The 14,880-nt window shown below is 48.5% G+C and overlaps 1 protein-coding gene across 9 annotated transcripts in view; it reads left to right on the top strand.

The window, feature by feature from the left end:
• ASAP2 (ArfGAP with SH3 domain, ankyrin repeat and PH domain 2) overlaps positions 1 to 14,880 on the top strand; it is a 174,568-nt gene that overhangs the window by 117,598 nt on the left and 42,090 nt on the right. For 8 of the 9 annotated variants that reach the window (XM_023252129.2, XM_023252127.2, XM_023252123.2 and 5 more), the window contains 3 exons: positions 6,255 to 6,358; positions 6,459 to 6,528; positions 12,810 to 12,897. In XM_023252129.2, coding sequence (XP_023107897.1) covers positions 6,255 to 6,358; positions 6,459 to 6,528; positions 12,810 to 12,897 — 262 coding nt within the window. The remainder of the gene's footprint in view (positions 1 to 6,254; positions 6,359 to 6,458; positions 6,529 to 12,809; positions 12,898 to 14,880) is intronic. The other variant, XM_023252130.2, reaches the window with a different exon arrangement.

Below are 14,880 nucleotides of genomic sequence, written 5' to 3'. Positions count from 1 at the left end.
CGCATATCCTTCCAGTTGCAGCAAGAATGAAACGTTGGGCACTGTTTAGCTCTCAACCCCTTTCTTGGGATTCTTCCTGTGACTCAGAAAACTGAAGGCATTGACGTTTTTTTGTTGTTGTTTTTATTTTAGACAGTGTGTGTGAGCGGGGGAGGGGAGGGGCAGAGGGGCAGAGAGAGAATCTTAAGCAGGTGCCATGTTCAGTGGGGAGCCGAACATGGGCTCGTCCCACAACCTTGGGATCATGACCTGAGCCAAAATCAAGAGCGGGATGCTCAACTGACAGAGCCACCCAGGCGCCCTGGTGTTTATGGGTTTTATTTAATGTTATGAAAATTCTTACTCCATAATTTCAGTTCATAAAAACTAGGTAACATGCCCCAAGGAAACTGCATTGATGGTTGGTGGGAGCCCCTCTCCTGTTGCCTTCCTGTAAATCTCGAACATGAATCGTTTGGCTTAAATGAAGAGCATGGCTCTTGCATATGGTGGCTCTGGCCTGCTTCTCTTTGTCACCCTGTGGCTACATTTTGGAAAGGAGACTATGCCATTATGATCCCAGCGCCCCCACACCTCCGAATCACTGACATGCTTATTTTTTTGTATTTCTGCTCTCTGTAGAGGAGATTCTACTGTTTGATTTTTCTACTATCTTACTATGAAACTTTTCAGACTTACAGAAGAGTTAAAAAAAAATGTATAGTGAGCACCTATGTACGCACCACAGTTTTAACACTTGGGAGAGATCCCTTCTCTGAAGTTAAAGCCCTTCAGTACTGCTGAGTTTTGCATCAGCCTTTTGCTTCCCCGTCCCATGTACGTCCCATCTCCGCGGAGTCCTGTGGGACAGGTCCGTGGCAGTGCTCGCAGATTCTCTGCCAGAACCTCGTCGTTGGCATGTGGGTGCTGAGTCGTTGGATGTCGAGAACCCAGGCTCGTCCCTCCGGCGGGGAGGGCTCAGCCTCTGGGAGCCTGAGTGCTGAAGCTATAGTGATTTTCCCACTTTGGATACCTCAACTGTGGTCTCTCTTCGTGTCAGCTTTACACTCCCCCCTTTTCGAGTGTCCCTGTGTGGTGGGAGTGTGTTTGAATAGTATGCACTGTCCAGGGAGCAGAGGCCCACGACGGCCATAATTCTCTTCCGTCGCTGGCTTTTCTGGTCTAGGCTTGCATTTCTTATGCCGGGATCTGGCCTTCGTCACGACCCTCTGGCCAGGTGTCCACTTCCTGGCCTCTCCTGCCAAGCTCCCAGGTGGCTTGACACTGGCCGTCAGTGCGCCTTCCGTGGAAGACTCGTTCCTTGAGTCACACGGTCAACTCCCGTTTCCTTAGCAGTGATGTCAAGCTAGGCACCGCAGTGCACAAACAGAATAAGATAGATACAGCTCTCACCTCTTATGGGGCTCATAATCGGGGAGTGGGTCACAAAGTCATCGGGGTATAGTGTGACGATGGCTCCAGTGGAGGCCAGTCCAAGAATGGGTGTCTCCCTAGTGTGGGGTAGGCGGGTGTGTGTCAGGAATGAGGGTTTGGAAGATGATTCGGAGTTAATAGCGTCCCAGCAGGTGGGGTAGGTGGGCCAGCTTCTGACCAGGACGGAAAATTCGCCTGGGTAGCTGTCTAGCAGGGCAGAAGACCGTAGATGAATCGTGGGTCTTCGCTTCCTGCCAGGAAGGCATGGAGCAAGGTTCCCGACCTCTCCGTGCCTTGGTCTCTCCATCAGTCAATCAGGAATAATACTGTCACCTCCCACAGTTGTTACGAGATCTAAGGGATAGTTTCTATAAAACACTCAACACAGTGTCTTGATAAACAGGCACTCGTTCGTTCATTCAGTAAATACTGTGTTCCTAGTGCTGAGGAACCATAGTGAGCAAAAAAAATACCTAATTCCCCACTGCTGGTGGTTGGAGAGTGACAGACGGATGTTGGTGGTGTTGTCTCTGATAGGTCATCCTAATGCCCACTTGGCCCTCAGTGTCGGCTTTGTGATCTGGCATCTTGTCTTCATGACTGGCCCCCTGCCCACTCTGACCTAGGAGCCGTCACACCCCAATCTAGACTGACCCCTACGCCCACTTCCCCCATTCCCTGCCTTCACTAGCACTTGACTGCCTGGCCCCTCACCGTTCCTGGGGTCTGCTCTATGGTTTGGCCATTCCTACTTGCCTCACTTCACAGGTCTCTCTGGGCACCTTGTAGCTGTGAGCAGTAATGCAGACAAGAGCCTGGCCGGGCAGGTGGTATCACAGTCCACGTTTACACCTTCAGTCTGAGGGGAAAAGTGTATTTGCCAGGGTCCACTCAGTAGTGTTAGAGCCAGGATTTGAAGCCCGGTCTGTTCCACTGCAAGCGTATTCCCTTTAGCTAGGTTATATGACTTTAATAATACCTTGTATCAGACAGAATCTTTTTAAAAATTACCCAGAAATAATGGGGAATGTGTGGTATTGAGACCAGCGAAAACACTGTTCTTAGACCACAGCTTCGTGCTTACTTAGCAAAGCCTCTTGCTCCAGGTTGTGTCCACTTGGTGGACATACCTGTCGTAGCCTGAGAAGGTACTTGGACGTACTTGGGAGATACGTGGACGGTACAGCTCTCCCTTGGTAGAGAAATGTTCGGTGTCCAGGGGTGACCCCTTGGCAATCCATTCATCACAAGAATTGTCTGAATACAGAATTTCTAAGAGGTGGACAGATAAAGTGTGTATGTTTTTATGATCTAGAGTCTTAGGGACCTTGGGGATCCTTCTGATTTAATGAGTAAACTTTTATATGTATAACAAATGCAACATCATCACTCTTTTTTCCCCTTATTCCCGAACATTTCAAATGCTAAGTCTTCTGCTCACCTGGGCAGTCTGCCTTGGCAGGACCCAATGGCTAATATTTCATACGGCCACACAGACTTTAAGGTCATGGATGGTGCCTGGGATCCGAGAACATGGCTGGATGTCGCAGGATAGAGGATATGTGCATATTGACAGATCTTAGGAGAGCCTTTTGAAGGTCCGTAAAATGCCGACTTAACCTATGTGCTTTAGACAACATCTCCATGTGGTGAGACTCAGGCAGATCCTAGGGCATCCTCGGCTTTCTGGGAGACTACAGAGTATGATGGAGAGTCTCCAGGAGTCTCTCCCACCCCTGCCCCCCACCAGTCACCTCTGTCTATGTTAGATTCTCCTTCTCCCCAGAAGTAAAGGCTCTTTTCCCTCGGATTATATTCCATTGAATTGCAGTCTTGGTTATGTGAAAAGGCGGACTTCATTTGTCACCCCTTCACTTGACCAGGTGTGAACAAAATGACCTGAATGAGCAGATGAAGGAGGGCTGGTTTTGTTGGATCACCTCCAAGTCACCTTGAAGTTGGTGAGATAACTAGTGCGAGAGCAGGTTCAGTTTTCTGTCAAATGGATTATATTCCTCCGACGTACACATTTTAAATTGCGCAGCTTCAGATTTTCCTCCACTTTTTAACTGATTCAAGAAATGCCTGGTCTAAAGAATAAAAACGGCAATTTCTTCCTTAACGTCTGGCAGAGAGTCCAATTCTGTTGGAAAGAGGAAGCCCCTTATTCTGTGCCTCAGGCCTGTGAGGGCTCTGATCACCATGCTTGGCACGAACACTTGGAGCAGTGTTATCACATGACTCCACCATTTACTCTGCGCAGGCTCCGTCCCCCCTCCTCCCACCCCAGATCAATAGTCGTATTTCTTGGTTGTGCAATTTAGTCTTTTGACAGGTTTATTTTTAGTCTTGCGCAGAGATTCATAGAGGTGAGCACACTTCTGTTTCTCCTCCCCTGCATTCATTCCCAGTGATGCTTAAAGCTGGGTTTGCTCTGGATTTCTAGTGCTAATATCCTGCCCTTTTGAGAGAATGTGGAAACTGGCACTATCCTCACCTGATGAATGAGTTGTTTGCCCCAGTTGTCTGGAGGCAGGAGTGCCGCGTGAACTCCCTATGAAGAATGAGGACGTTTCTCCTGTTTTCGGTCTGCTTGTTGAGGCTCTGTGGTCAATTCAGTAATGGGATGCCTGAGCCCATTATTGATTTCTCAGATCAAGATTTTCTTTTACTTTTCTTTTTTTTGCAAAGTTGTCCCAGATGTATTTCACAGTTAAAAAAAAAAAAAAAAAAGTCAGTGCTAGATAGACCATGTTCATGGAACGGTGGATCTAATACATTTAAGACAGCCAGAGCCCCCAGATTGGTCTGCAGATTCAGTGCCGTTTTTATCAACCCCCACCCCTGCTTTTGTGCAGAAATTGACAAGCTGATTCTGAAACTCATGAGGAAACACAAGGGACCCAGAATTGCCAAAACAGTAAAAGAACAGAAGTTGGAGGACTCACACTTCTGATTTCAGTCCCCACAAAGCTATAGTAATCAAGACAGTGTGGGACTGACACAGGATAGATTTACAGATCACTGAAATGGAATCAAGAGTCCAGAAATAAACCCTAACTCTTATGGCCAATTAATTGATTTTTCAACATGGGAAGCACGACAATTCAGAGAAAAAAGAATGGTTTTTTTCACAAATGATGGTGGGACAACTGGATAGCCACAAGCAAAAGAATGAATTCAGACCCCTACCTCACACCATAATCAAAAATTAACTCAAACTGGATCAAAGACCTAGCTGTTAAGAGCTAAAACTCTTAGAGGAAAACATAGGCGTAAATCTTCATGACCTTGGAGCAAGCAATGGTTTCTTAGATGTGACATCTAAAGTACAAATGACAAAAGAAAGTATAGATAATTTTCTATATGTTTTGCTTCAAAAATTTTTTTGTATATGTTTACTTTTAAATATGTTATGCTTCAAAAACCGTTAGACCTATCAAGAATCCAGGTGGCTTGCTGTTGCTTTCAGATAAAGTCTGAACTCTGACTCAAGCCTGTCTGTCCCTTCAACCACTGGGCCCACTTTACCTTAGCTACATTGGTTGTTCTAATTTCCATGGAGGATGACCACAGCTACCACCACCCTCCCCTATTCTCTGTCTGTTCTTTCTTTCATCTTGAAAACTCACTCTCTCTAAACTCCTGTGATTTCCTCCTTTGGCTCTTCACTTCCTGAGCACTTGTATTCTTGGCTTGGATAACACTGATTGTCATGCATTAGTTTCTTCATTGTTTGGCATCATTTGGCCTTGGCTTCCCCAAGGATGGTCACCTGCTTGACGGTGGAGATGAGACATGGCCCTCGTGTCTCAGGACGAGGTGAGGGCTCGTGGCGAGGGCTCATGGAAAGAGCTTCGAGGGGGAGGTGGCAATCCCTTCCATTCTCCTCTCTGGCCCTAACAAGCTCTGCATCTTAAGTAGATCTCTTATTCTCGTTGTGTTTCTATTTCCTCCGTCATGAAATGAACTGGGTGGGAGGTTCTCAGTAAACAGCTGGCCTGTGAACTCTGTTTGTCTTTTGCTCCCCCTGGGTTCCTTATGTCTGCCAGAATTTCCAGTGCTAGTTTGGACAGCTCCTTCCCACTCACAGCTCGGGGCTTCCGATCCCATCTGTCAAATAGTTGAGCACCCACTGGATGTCCAGGGTTTCACTGACGGCCCTTGCCCTTAAGAAGCTGAAGACTGGAGTCCCCCCGTGTGGCGGACTCAGCCAGACTCTCAGCCGAGCAAGTGGCCTGTCTACCCTGAGGCTAAGGCAGTTAGGTCCAGTGCTCTGGCCCCCCTGCTGGGTTGATGGGTCAGGAAGGGAATATGGTTCGATACCTGTTATGTACCAGGTGGTCACACGTGTCATCTTACTCAGACCTTGTTGTATTTACCATTTTGCTGGGTATTGTTTTCCTATTTCCCAAGGAGCAAACTGAGGCAGGCAGCTTAAGTAACTTGCCTAAAGTCAGGGGTAGAACCTTGTTTTGGGTTTTTTCTTGCTTAAAAGTGCTGCTTTTTCTAACACATAGGTTACTTTTCTCCTTGAGGACTGCTTTTGCCACACCAAGAGCTTCTTGCCATTATCGGGGACTTAAGGCTCATAATTAAGCAAAATCTGTAACTTCCAAATGGCTCATTTCTTTCAGCCAGTTGGGGGATGCTGGTTTGACATTTCCTTCTCCAGCCTGGTAGGTGACGTTTATGAATTCCTGGGTATGAATCTTCTGTCCATTTTTTGGTGTGGTGATAGGTGACATGTCTCTAATTAAAAAAAAAAAAAAAATGAAGGACAGCTTTTTTTAAGCTTGGAATCTGGACAGGATTAAAAACCACTTCTCGACCATTTTTAGGAGTCACAGATTCGCCAGAGTACAGCCTATAGTTTACATCAGCCTCAGGGGAACAAAGAGCACGGGACCGAGCGGAACGGGAGCCTGTACAAGAAGAGCGACGGGTAAGCGGAATGTGCTGCTGGAGTTGGAAGGCGCGTTCCCCTCCGTGTCCAAAATTGCTGAAGTCTGCTTTTGTTTTTTTGCCCCCCACTTATCTGTCAGGATCCGAAAAGTGTGGCAGAAAAGGAAGTGTTCGGTTAAAAACGGTTTTCTGACCATATCCCACGGCACCGTAAGTATTCCCTTTTACTTCTCGGTCTGCTGCAGTGAGGTGAGAGAGTGATACAGGCCGCATGCCCAGGACGGCATTGCACCTGCCTCTTAAAGGCGTCCCTGTTGGGAGAGTTTTGTTTGGGGTCCTTCTTGATTCGGTGCACCTGCCCCCTGTCTGTGCTTCTCTGGCCAGGGACAGCTTTGTGTCGTTCGCTGCCTGACAGAGTTAGGAATACCTGACGCGTCAGGTCATTTAGAAGCAGACGCTTCCAGGGGCGCCTGGGTGGCTCAGTCAGTTAAGTGTCCGACTTCGGCTCAGGTCATGATCTCACGGTTCGTGAGTTCGAGCCCCGCATCGGGCTCTGTGCTGACAGCTCAGAGCCGGGAGCCTGCTTCCGATTCTGTGTCTCCCTCTCTCTCTCTGCCCCTCCCCTGCTCATGCTCTGTCTCTCTCTCTGTCGCAAAAATAAATAAAAACATTGAAAAAAAATTTTTTTAGAAGCCAGACGCTTCCAGAAACCAACAGCACACCACTTCCCAGCTGTCTTTGTCTCTGGAAATTGAACTTCCTACTTGGGAAGATTTCCTACTTCTCCATAAAGGGAAAAGCGTTCAAGTGGTCAGGACTCTGGGAAGTCGAAATCCAAGAGAAGAGAAACTTCAGTAATATTATAGAAATCCAACACGTGGCGTCCAACCTTCGTCAAGTCCTTTTTCTGTCATCCTGTGTGTAAGAGTCCTTGCAAGAAACTGAGGCCTGTATGTTGAGCCTGTTGAGAAATCAGTCAGAGTAAGATGACTTACTAATCCAGCTTTCAGAAACTGGGGATTTTTTTTTTTTAAGTTTACTTATTTTGAGAGAGAGAGAGAGCGTGCACGAGAGGGGAAGAGGCAGAGAGAGAGGGAGAGGGAGAATCCCAAGCAAGCTCCGTGCTGTCAGCATGGAGCCTGACGCGGGGCTCAGTCTCACAAACCGTGAGATTATGACCTGGGCTGAAACCAAGAGTCGGACACTCAACCGACTGAGCACCCCAGGCGCCCCTCAGAAACCGAGGATTTTAACCACAGTTACAAACACAGCCCTTCACACCACAGTCCTCTTTCCCACAGTGGCTCAGGCATATTGTCACCTTACCTGTATGACACAATCCGGTAAATACCACATAGGCTGCTAGACGTTTTTGGAAATGTCTAAAGGCAGAGTTGTTGCTATTTTGGTGCTAATGAGAATGCGGCATGGGTGGTGCCTTGCATTTCTGTTCCCCAAGCAGGAGGCCTGGTGCTGTGTGCATATTGGCGGCCTCCGTCCTGTGGGTGGATGGGAGTGAACATGACCCTGGGTCTCTGTCGTCTCCTCCCCTCCCCCTGGTTTCCACCAGTTCCCCTGGTGACAGGCCGAGCTGAGCTGGGCAGGAGCACAGGCTCCTGTAGACAGGTCACGGCTCAGCGTGGGCTCTTCTCAGTACTCTGGAAGGAAATGGGAAGACTGGACCTACAATTCCTGGGGCCCCTTCATCGTCCCTGACTGGGACCTAGCGTACGTCAAGTGTCTGTAGCCATCTCGTTGGCCCTTTGGCCTGGGGGCTGAATGCGTCTCCTGCCCAGGCAAATAGAGGTCATTCCTCTTTTCTGATATGGAGCTGTTACTGGATCCTTCATGGTCATGACATCCCTCCCGGGGCCCTGGAGTTTGGACCCTGATGTGATGTGCTCTCCATATAGGCATGCCTGTGTGTCTGGGGAGGAGTGCTGTAGATTCAGGGAGGCAAATTTATTCAGTCACCACCACGCCTGTTCAAAATCAAGACCGTAGGGGCACCTGGGTGGCTTAGTCGGTTAAGTGTCCAACTCTTGGTTTCGGCTCAGGTCGTGATTTCACGGTTTGTGACATTGAGCCCCGCATCAGGCTCTGCACTGACAGCACAGAGCCTGCCTGGGATTCTCTCTCCCTGTTCCTTCTCTCGCTGCCCCTCCTCTTCTCTTTTTCCCTCTCTCTGTCTCTCAAAGTGAATAAACTTTAAACTGGGTGATGGCCAGGTTCCCTCCCTGCTCTAAACACCTATGATTCTGTGATTTGCTTTCAAATGGTTTTCCACTCGGTTGTTTTAACTCAGGTTTACTGCCTCGATGCAGAAAATTTGACAAAGCAAGACTGAGTTTCATTTCATGCTTGTTCACAGCTCTTAAGTCATTTGGCATTTTTGCCTCATTAACATGTTCTCCTGGACCCAGGGCCTCAGCTTAAGCCAGTGAGCGGTCCTCCCTCCGCGACGGAAGTGAAAGCAGGCCTAGTACTCCCTTGCTGGCAGGGTCAGCTTGGGTTCCTGTCGCTTCCATTACCCGTACTTCTCTCTGGAAGACGCAGACTCGGTTTCCTGTGGACGTTGGTGGGCTGCCCCAGTCTTTGGCAGATGGTGCAGTGAGAACTAGCGTTAGTAGCCTGCTGACGGCTCAGCTTGCCACACAACTTGCATATTTAATAAGTGCTTTGTGTTTAGGGGGCTCCCTCTCTAGGGAATCCGTGCTCTCTGTATGACTCACTCATACTGCCCTGAGCAGCCCGGGCTGGGAGCTGCTGGGGCAGACATTGCCTCCAGCCCGGCCGAGTGGCAGGCGGGGGCTCTGGCCCGGAAGATAAGAGGGGTACTAACTATAGCAGGAGCTGTGTGTATACCACAGAGTTCTCCTTTTCTCCTTCCTCCGTGTGCATCCTGCCTGTTCCGTGCACATGTGTGCGCGCACACGCACACAGGTGTGCCGTCACACCTACAGAGCGTTCACGTGCGGTGATGTGAATTAACCTTTGCCGAGAGAGGGATCTGAGAGATGCCTTTTTGTGTGATTTTGTTTGCATTTGGCTCCTTGTGTGGCTTACCTAGGTAGCCAGCACCTCCCTGAGGAGGCAAATTTACCATCGGGGGAGAGAAGGACAGTGGTTCAAAGACCTGACTGAGTAAATGGGGCTCTAAGAGCAGGATCTGGCCCTCGGTGGAGAATCCGATCTCGATGCTGTGGAAGCACAGGGTGTGTGTTTGCGATGTTCCCCAAACCGGTTTCTTCCCCGGAAGCTGGCAGCCTTCGGGAAATGAGACGGCGTGCTCTGTATTCTAGCAGAGGGACGGTGATGACATCCTGATGCATTCGCTGAAAGCCTAGTTGGTGTTCCCCATTCGCTGAGATTCGTTGTGTTTTCTGGCACTGGGAAAAGTGATCCTTGGGACAAAATAACTGACTGGGTATCACCTTTGCCAAATGCATGCATCGCTTTGCCACACTGCCGAGGACTGGGGACTGTTTCAGCTGCAAGAAATGTCCACTGGTTCTTCTGCAGTCTAAATTTCTTTTTTAAATGATCATTAGTCATGAAGAGTCCAGACTACCTATTAAGGGCCCTGGCTGGCTCATTTGGTTAAGTGACTTGGGCTCAGGTCATGATCTCACAGTTTGTGGGTCTGAGCCCCGCATCAGGCTCTGTGCTGACCGCTCGGAGCCTGGAGCCTGCTTCCCATTCTGTGTCTACTTCTCTCTCTGTCCCTCCCCTGCTCAAGCTCTGTCTCTCAAAAATGAATGAATGTTAAAAAAATCCCACAAACTTTAAAAGCCTGACAAATTGGGAAAAAAATAGAATGGCATGATTAAAATGATAGGAACTCTAATAATCCACACCTTCAGTCATATTTACTAATCCATGCAATCTAGGGGTCTCTGTTTCCCGCTCCTTGGAGAGCGCGGGTATCTGATGAATTAGAACCATTCTGTAGCTGAATTAAATGGTGACACCATTTTCCCCAAATAGCAGCAGGAGAGGGAATTTAATGGGTAGAGTTTTCTCCGTTTAAAAATATTCTCCCATAGATTTTTCTTACAGCTCTGGTAATCTGGCTGGACAAATAGCAAACAACGATTAATGTAAAACATGCAAGCTGACCCTCTTAAGCGGTATCGGCTGTTCTAAATTTTGTGGACCTCCTCTTACCGCTGTTCTTTTTAACACGTAGCCACCTCTGTGCCTTTGTAATTACTCCGACTTCATATGTAGGCACCGAATATTTTCCCATGTTTTGTGGTGTTCGTACGCCGTGAAGGACGAAGTCTGTCTTTGATGGTAGCTGTCTCAGTGAGAAGGGACAGCTTTCCCCGTGGTGCGGGGAAAATGAAAGAATATAAGCGAGAGGGGCCCGGGCAGGGCTGGTATTAATTCGGTTGTGCTGCTTTGCTGCACCCGGAGATACGCACTGATACGTCCAGGTCGGTGACTGCTTCCCACAGAAAGCCATGCAGAGGGCAGGCGGGAGCAGGAGTTAAGAGCTTGTGCTCCGAGGCCAGGCTGGCGGGCTCACATGGGGCCTCACTGCCTCCCAAGCTGTAGAAAAGAAGGTCCATCACATTAATTAGCCTGTGTGGGCCAGTACCTTTCTCTGTAAAGCTGGAGCGGTTCCTGCCTCAAAGGTCAGTTAGAAGAATTAAATGAGCTGATTTACTAAACATACTTAGAACACTTGTGCGTGAAAACGTTTCAGTATTTACCAGAGTTCACCAACCCCTCTTACTGTTCCTGTGTCTAAGACCCCGCGGACAGCCACAGTTTGGAAGTAGGCCAGGAATGTCCCCTAAATGCACATACATATGGTTGTGTCATCACAGGAGGTAATGGTACAGACGCAGACTTTATGTGGTAAAATACGTGGTCGCGTCGTGGTGTGGTCTCCTACTTGGTGCTGCAGAAATATGTCATTCGGTGTGTTGGTTCCCGGATGAGCCAGGTGATTCTATTGGCAAAGATCCAAAATTGGATTGATGGTACTTCCACTTGGAATTGTCAAGGTTCGCAAGATTAGACAGAACTTGCAGTCTTTTAATACCGATTTCTGGGGCACCTGGGTGGCTCGGTCAGTTAAGCGTCAAACTCTTGGTTTTAGCTCGGGTCATGATCTCATGGTTCATGAGTTTGAGCCCCAAGTTGCACTGTTAGCCGGGAGCCTGCTTGGGATTCTCTGCCTCCTTCTCTCTCTGCCCCTCTTTCCCCCCTCTCAAAATAAATAAATAAATAACTTGAAACAAATGCTGATTTCTGATGATCCAAGGATTCTGTTAGGCATCTATGGTGGAGACCATCCAGTGACTTTCGTATGAGAGATGAGGCCGACATCCCACAAGCCAGGAGAGTCTGGTCCACACTGTTTATCCACCTTCTCATCCCGCCTTCCTTGCATCAAACCCAAACTGTTTGCACTGTAAGGATCCGTCCTGTTTTAACAGGGATTATGCTGCCTCTACCACTGACTCTGTGAGTTGAGTGGAAAGGGTCTGTAAATGAATGAAGGTCTCACGGGACTACCCAGGTGTGGATGCACGTATGTGTGTTTTTTCAATGAATCCCAGATCCAAGCCTTTACAACTTGTAAATGCAGCCGGCAGCCACAGGAGGTTGAACAAGAGGTTCACATATACAGTATTCTATTCAGTCTTTCCTCAGCAGCTTGGGAGGTGGGTAGGATAAGCCCATTCATATTTGGAGAGTTCTCCAAGGTTTCTGAGAGACATTTTGCCATTTGAATAGTCACAGGTTTTTTTTCCCCCTAAAATTATGTTATCCTTTGATCTTTGCTTGTTTTTGGACTACCTATGGTAGTTTTTGAAACGGTAGTAAAATACCCATTTTGAGACCTGTCTGCCAGAAACGAATTGTGATCTCTTGTTGCCACTGTGTTGGCGAGATTCGGGGTATTTATGTGAGTGAGTTGGGTTTTGTTGAAACGTAAGTGACAGATGTTTAGCATTTAACGTTATTTATCTATTACCTGTCGTGACTTCAAAAAGTAGGGAAAATTATTTCTCTGTCATTTTTGTGCTGTGAGATTTCTTTCCTTAGAAGCAAGTGTTTACACTCAGGGAAACACTTTTAAGCTCACCAGAAATAGAGCTGGTGCCCAAGTCACCCAGCCAACCATCTGTGTCATCGGTAGGAATGTCTCGGAGCTTTAGCCGTGGAGCATTTTGATCTCAGGAAGCCCAGTGCTGTCGACCTCAAAGCCAGCAGCCCTTGTCCCCCTGGCCGGGTGGGTGTGTGGGCCACCAAGTGTCCCTCCCAGAGAATGGCAGCTTGCCCTCTGGGGAGCTGAGATTCAAGGACACCCTGTGTCGTGCCTGTGTTGTGTCTTCCTACACAAAATCTGCCTTCCGAAAGCGATCTTTTTGCAAACTGGTGGAAATCCTGTTCTTGCTGTATTTTAGTGAGAAATGGTGCAGTATGATTTTGTCCTCCTTCCCACCCATCTCCATTCCTTTGTTTCTAAACAGGCTAACCGGCCTCCCGCGAAGCTCAACCTGTTAACCTGTCAAGTGAAGACCAACCCCGAGGAGAAAAAGTGTTTTGACCTTATTTCACGTAAGTTTGTTTCTCAGATTTTGCTCCACAGAGAAATCAAACTGGCTGCTGGGGCATCAATCCCATTTCAGAGAATTGATTGTTGAGGAGAAACGCCTTCCTTTCAAGTGACATCCACACCTTCTTCTTTCCACTCATAATTGTCTGCTTGCTGGTGTCCAGTGTAGGACCTGACGCTGAGGGCGGCCCCGCTCTCCTCATGGGCTCCTGTAAACACGGAGATTATACTGGGTTGGCCCTCAAGCCTGAAATCCCCTCACTTAACTGTAAAAAAGGACGATTCTGTCATCCAGGCTTCCTTGGTTTGGGTGATGTTAAACATGCTGCACGGCTAACGTGATAAGGTCTTTGGCAAAACCCTGGAAACTTTGGCTTTTGAAATCGTTTTGCCTTTCCCACCACAGAATTAGTCTTCCTGCTTCCGTACGTCTTTCTTCTTTTGTGGCACACGTGACAGAGTGACCACAGAACCATCTGCTGTGTTGAGTGTCTATTCGGCATCCCTAAGGAAAAAGGAACGGACGAGTGTGTTTTAAAGGAAACAACATTGGCCTTTTTTGTTCCTGGCACATTTAGGTGGCAGGGTTACAGTTTGGGGGAAGGAAGGGGCCAGCACCCCTACACAAGACGGTCACGAGGGATTTGGGCACAAGAGTTGTACTTATAGAGGAAAAGTCTGTACCATACATTTTCGGAAGGTGGGTGCTTTCTTATTTGCCTCAGTTTCCCAGAGTGTGAGTGGCTGCTTTCTGAGATGTCTGTTGGATTACACTATTGAGGGCTAGGGAGTTATTTCCGGTATAATTTATTGCTCACAGCAACTTACGAGGTAATTGTTACCACCTCCACTAGTCTGGGTGAGGAGGCAGAGGCCCACGGCAGCTTACCCTCGTGCCCTGGTTTCCCTGTTCTGATACGCACCGTACTAATTTGGAGGAGAGTGTCGAGCAGTGTGATGTGCCTAAAGGGTTTGGGCATTGTTCTGTCCTGCAGATTCCAGACTAATTTGTAAAATAAAAACTGACTTTATCCTGCTTCAAACCCCGTGTCCCTAAGAAGCGTTCACATCTGCCCCCCGATGTGTGCACAACCGGGCAAGCGTCGTTAACTACTGGGTGCCAGTCAGCTTGCCCCCGGGCACCTTCAGCACCCCTGGGGACCTCCCATGAGAGAGTCATGGGAGCATCTCTTCCACTCTTGCAGACAACCCAGAAGCACCCTCCAGCCCACACGCCTGTAACTTCCGGTCAGGCACCGAGGAGAGTCGGTAGACGGCAGGCGTGTGTTACCGCTTTCCTGGGACGTGTGGGAAGGCGGGCCTGTGCAAATCTGGTTTCGCGTGAGCGCTCCGGCAGGCTGACGTTTGCCAAGATGCCTTCGGTATCTTTGATCTACTACCTGCTGCATGATAAACCTCTTCAGGCCACGGCTTCCTGCCTCAGACACCCAGAAGGCCTTGCTGAATTCGGTTTGAGGAGCCTTCATAAATGTGCCGGAATCCATTGTCATTCTTTGAGAAAAGCTCATTTCTTCTTCTTCCCGCTCTCCTTCCATGAGTAGAGTGAATCCCGATCCTACAAATTTCTCATCGTAGTCTTCAGACGGTGTTACTCTCCTGAGGGTAGTTTGGTGAAAATGCTTTGTCCCAGTGCTGTGTGGCTTTGCTTGTCTCAGAGAATTCCAAAAAACAGCCAGACCCCACGGGAGTGATCCAGGGAGCCGCCACAGAGCAGTGAAACCCTGGTTTGTTGCACATCCCAAGAAGGTTGGGGTTTGGGCTCACTTCCGATTGTGCCTGACTCAGGAAACGAGGCTGTCACCCTCTCTGTTTCTCCCCCGCCTGCTGACCAGGCTAGCAGGACCTGTATCACGATGATCGAGGCCTTTAAACATTTGGCGGTTGGAGAAGAAAAGTCAGGCTGCACGATAGGCAGTGAGGAGGCTGCTCCAGATGTGAGTCTCGCAGGCCCCAGAGTCACCCTC

The sequence above is a fragment of the Felis catus genome, chromosome A3 (assembly GCF_018350175.1).
Source record: "Felis catus isolate Fca126 chromosome A3, F.catus_Fca126_mat1.0, whole genome shotgun sequence".
In the NCBI taxonomy this organism is placed as follows: Eukaryota; Metazoa; Chordata; class Mammalia; order Carnivora; family Felidae; genus Felis; species Felis catus.
Note: the sequence above shows the minus strand (reverse complement) of the source record. Positions and strands in the feature narration are given on the sequence as shown.